At 74.5% G+C, this 3919-nt stretch overlaps 1 protein-coding gene across 1 annotated transcript in view; it reads left to right on the forward strand.

Moving 5' to 3' along the window:
- Nucleotides 1–554: 554 nt before the first annotated feature.
- AURANDRAFT_60757 (hypothetical protein) overlaps nucleotides 555–3919 on the forward strand; it is a gene marked incomplete at both ends in the record, with an annotated part of 3875 nt that continues 510 nt past the window's right edge. Inside the window, 2 exons of the mRNA XM_009034132.1 lie at nucleotides 555–1938; nucleotides 2106–3856. Coding sequence (XP_009032380.1) covers nucleotides 555–1938; nucleotides 2106–3856 — 3135 coding nt within the window. The remainder of the gene's footprint in view (nucleotides 1939–2105; nucleotides 3857–3919) is intronic.

A 3919-nucleotide genomic window follows, 5' to 3' on the forward strand; every position in this document is an offset into this window, starting at 1 on the left:
GCGGAGCCGTGCGAGTCGCGGCGGAGCGCGGGCAGCTGCCGCGCCTTCGCCACGGCCTCACTATAATAAACGACGAGCGCCGAGTTCATGCTGAAGAAGAGCGCGTAGGGCAGGAGGTAGATGCCCAGCAGGAGCGAGTACGAGACGACGTCGCGCCCGCCGGCGACGAACATCGTCTTGAGGAAAAACGCCGTCCGGAGCAGGCACAGAGCGCAGGCGAGGGCCAGCACCCACATGAAGGTCCCGCTGTGGCGCGCCCGCCGCATGAGCAGCATCTGGTAGGCGCAGACGCAGGCCAGGGCCGCGTAGCAGCACACGAGCACGAGCGCCCCGGCGTCGAGCTGGAAGGGCATGGTCGAAGTCTCGGGACCTCGCGCCGGGGCCGCTCGTGGGCGCGCGCGCGTCGGCCGCCCGCCCGGCAGCCCGCTTCGGAACCCGCGCTTGCGGTGGAAGGCCGGGGCGATGGGAGAGCGCGCGAGTCGGGCGCAGGGGCTGCACTGACATACGAAGACAACTTGCATGCTTCTTTGCCCCAAAGCCACTGTGGCAAAATGATGGAGAACTCTGACACCTCGTCGGACCGCTGGACGACGACCGAAGCGCTCAAGACGCTGTTCCTGAGCCTCGCGCCCGACGCCGAAGGCCGCGTGTCCGGCACGAAAATCCGCGCCTGGGTGGCGACGCGCTACGCCGAAGCGCTCGACACGGCGTCGCTCGTCGACAGCTGGGACGAGGCGGACACGACGAAACGCGGCAGCCTCGACGAGGCCGAGTTCCTCGTCTTCGCCGCGGCGCTCGAGGCCGCCGCGGCGCGCGTCGCCGCCAAGCTCGCGGCGTCGTCCGCGGCGGACCGAACGGCGCCGGCGCCGGCGCCCGAGGCCGAAGGGCAGACGGCGGCCGTCGACGCGGCCTGCGGGGGCTGGGACGCGCCGGCGGCGGTGTCCGTGCTCGCGCTCGTCGCGAGCTGCCTCGTCGACGACGGCGAGGACGGCGCGTGGAACGCCCGATTCCTCGACGGCGCCGCGGCCGCGCTCGGCTGCGGCGCGGCGCCGCCGCGCGCCTGCGGCAAGGCGCCCTCCTGGGGCGCGTTGCTCGCGCCGCTCCGCGGGGCCCGGGGCGGCGCCGCGCGGCGGAAGGCGGCGCGGGAGCTCGCGAGCCGCGTGCTCGAGCGCGCCGCGACGTCGAACGCGTTCTCCGGCGCGCTCGAGGCCGCGTTCCTGCGGAGCCTGCTCGTGGCGCCCGTCGTCGCCGGCGGCGGCGCCTACGACGCGCGCCAGCGCGTCGCGCTGCAGAAGGCCGCGGGGTTCCTCGGCTTCGAGGAGGGCTGGCTCCGCGCGCGGGAGCGCGGGCTCGCGACGGCGCTCAAAGGAGAACAGGCGGACGACGCGGAGACGGCGTCGACGCTGGCGACGACCGCCGGGCCGGAGTCGAACACGGACGTCGCGCTACGCTACGCGAAGATCGGCACGGCCGCGACGGCCGCGGGCGTCGTCATCGGCCTGACCGCGGGCCTCGCGGCGCCCGTGCTCGCGGCCGCGCTCGCGGGGTCTACCGTCTGGGGCGCGTCGTCGCTCGTGCTCTTCGCGGGCACCTACAGCACCATGTTCGCCGCGACCTTCGGCGCCGCGGGCGCGGGCCTGGCGGGCTACCGCATGCGGCGGCGCGTCGCGGGCCTCAAGGACTTTGGATTCCATCGCGCGCCCGCGCCGGCGGAGCAAGCGCTGACGGTCTGCGTCGCGGTGGCGGGGTCGCTCCGCGAGCCCACGGACTACGCCGAGGCCTACGGCGCCGCGCCGCCGGCGGACGCGCCGCTGCGACGGCGCCTGCGGCGCTTCGTCCAGCAGCGCGACTGCTCGTCCGTGGCCGACGCGCGCGCGGCCGCCAAGGCCGTCGTCGACGCCGCGCGCCTCGACCAGGGCAGCAAAAGGGTGATTCAACGTCGCTTCAACGTGAGTGTTCCGCGCGCGCGCGTTCCGAAAAAAACATCCACGCTTCGAGACCGTTCCGAGAGATGATCGCTCGTCCAAAAATCAGCCGAAACGAGTGGAAAACGGCCGAGATATGAGCCTTTGACGTTGGGCATGTCGCACCCTTTTGCTGCCCAGGCCTCGACGTGACCTTCGGCGACGAACGCGGCGCGAAGCGGCGCGAGTCGCGCGTGTCGAAGCTGGTGGGCAAGATGTACGCGGACCAGAAGGGCGACGACGTCGAGGCGACGGCGAAGGAGCTGCTCGAGCTTCCAAAGGACGAACTCCTCGACGCGCGGCCGCCCGCGGACCCGCCTCGCGACGCGCGCGCCGACGGCGCCGCGCGCGACGCGCTCGCGGCGTCCGTGCGGGCCTTCGTCGAGGAGCGGCCCGCCGCCGCGGAGTCGACGTCCGAGAGCCTCGCGAACTCCGCGGCGGCCGTCGCGCACGCGGGCGCGGACGCCGTCGGCTCCGTCGGCGCGTCGCTCGGCCTCCGGCGGCCCTCGGAAGAAACCCCGCCGCCGCCGCCGCCGGCGTCGCCGACGGGCGTCGTCGAGGAGGACGTCGAGGTGGCCGCGATCGTCCGCGTGGCCGCGGCGTCCGCGCGGGCCGAGGACGCGGAGCTCGCGGCGGGCTCGCTCGACGACGACGACGACGACGAAACCGAGGCGGAGGACGCGGCGGCGGCGGCGGCGCGGATGGAGGCCGACGCGTCGCGGCTGCGGGAGAGCGGCCTGGTTTTTGATGAGGCCGAGGCCGGCGCGTCGGAAGGAGCGGTGGCGCGCGAGGTCGAGGACCAGGACGTCGCGAAAGAAGAGGCGGTGGAGCTCGTCGACGCGTCCCTGGACCCGAGCCTCTGGTGGTGGCCCGAGCTCTACGCCGCCGGCGCGCCGGAGCTCAACGTGCTCGTCTGGGAGCGCGACGTCCTGGTGGACGTGACGTCGTCGATGCGCGCGCTCGCCGGGTCCCTCGCGCAGTCGTCGGCCCAGGACGCCATCGTCTACGGCGCCGCGACGACGACGGTGGGCATCGTTTTGACGTCGCTGCTGCTGCCCATCGCCCTGCTCCAGGCGACGCAGTACATCGACTCGACGTGGACGCTCGCGGTCGAACGCGCCGACGCGGCGGGTCTGGCGCTCGCGGACGCGCTCTGCGCCGTGGATGTTGTAGGAGCGAGACCCGTCACCCTGGTCGGCTACTCGCTGGGCGCGCGCGTCGTCTTCAAGTGCCTCGAGGAGCTCGCGCGGCGCCACGAGCGCGCGCGGAGCCGCGTGCGGCGGCGGCTCGCGCGGCTCGCGGAAGCCGCGGCGCGCGACGCGCGGCGCGGCGGCAAGGCGCTGTCCGAGGCCCTGGACGGCGCGACGCACGCCCTCGAGGGCGCCGTGGACGCCGTGAACCCCCTGCGGCCGTCGACGACGTCCCTGGACGCTCTGGACGTCCACGAGGGCGACGACGAGGACGACTTGGACGACCTCGACCACCTCCAGGGCTATCTCGAAGTCACGCCCGTCGACGGCGTGCACTGGGTCGACGCCGCGGCGGGGAAGAAGGTCCAGCTCGCCGTGCGCGTCAACGCGGCGCGGGCCATGGCGCCGGGCGACGACCTCAAGCCGCCGCCGTCGCGCGCGGAGCGCGCGCGCCGCTACGCGTCGTCGTCCTCGAAGGACGGCGACGACGACGCCGTCGCCCTCGGCGGCGCGCCGACGGCCGCGGCCTGCGGCGACCCCATCTTCTGGCGCGGCGACCGCAACGTGGCCGCGCGCGTGCGCGTGGACTGCCTGGCCAAGGACGCCGCGCTCGACGTCGGCTTCTGCGTCCCTGCGAAGACGTCGGCCGTCTTCGGCCCGACGTCGTACCGCGCGGCGGCCGTGGCGCGCACGCAGGCCTGGGTGCGGCGCCAGGCCGCGCGCGACGACCCGACGCAGCCGACGCTGCGCTTCTGCGCGTTTTTA

This window comes from Aureococcus anophagefferens, assembly GCF_000186865.1.
Source record: "Aureococcus anophagefferens unplaced genomic scaffold AURANscaffold_1, whole genome shotgun sequence".
Lineage (NCBI taxonomy): Eukaryota > Pelagophyceae > Pelagomonadales > Pelagomonadaceae > Aureococcus > Aureococcus anophagefferens.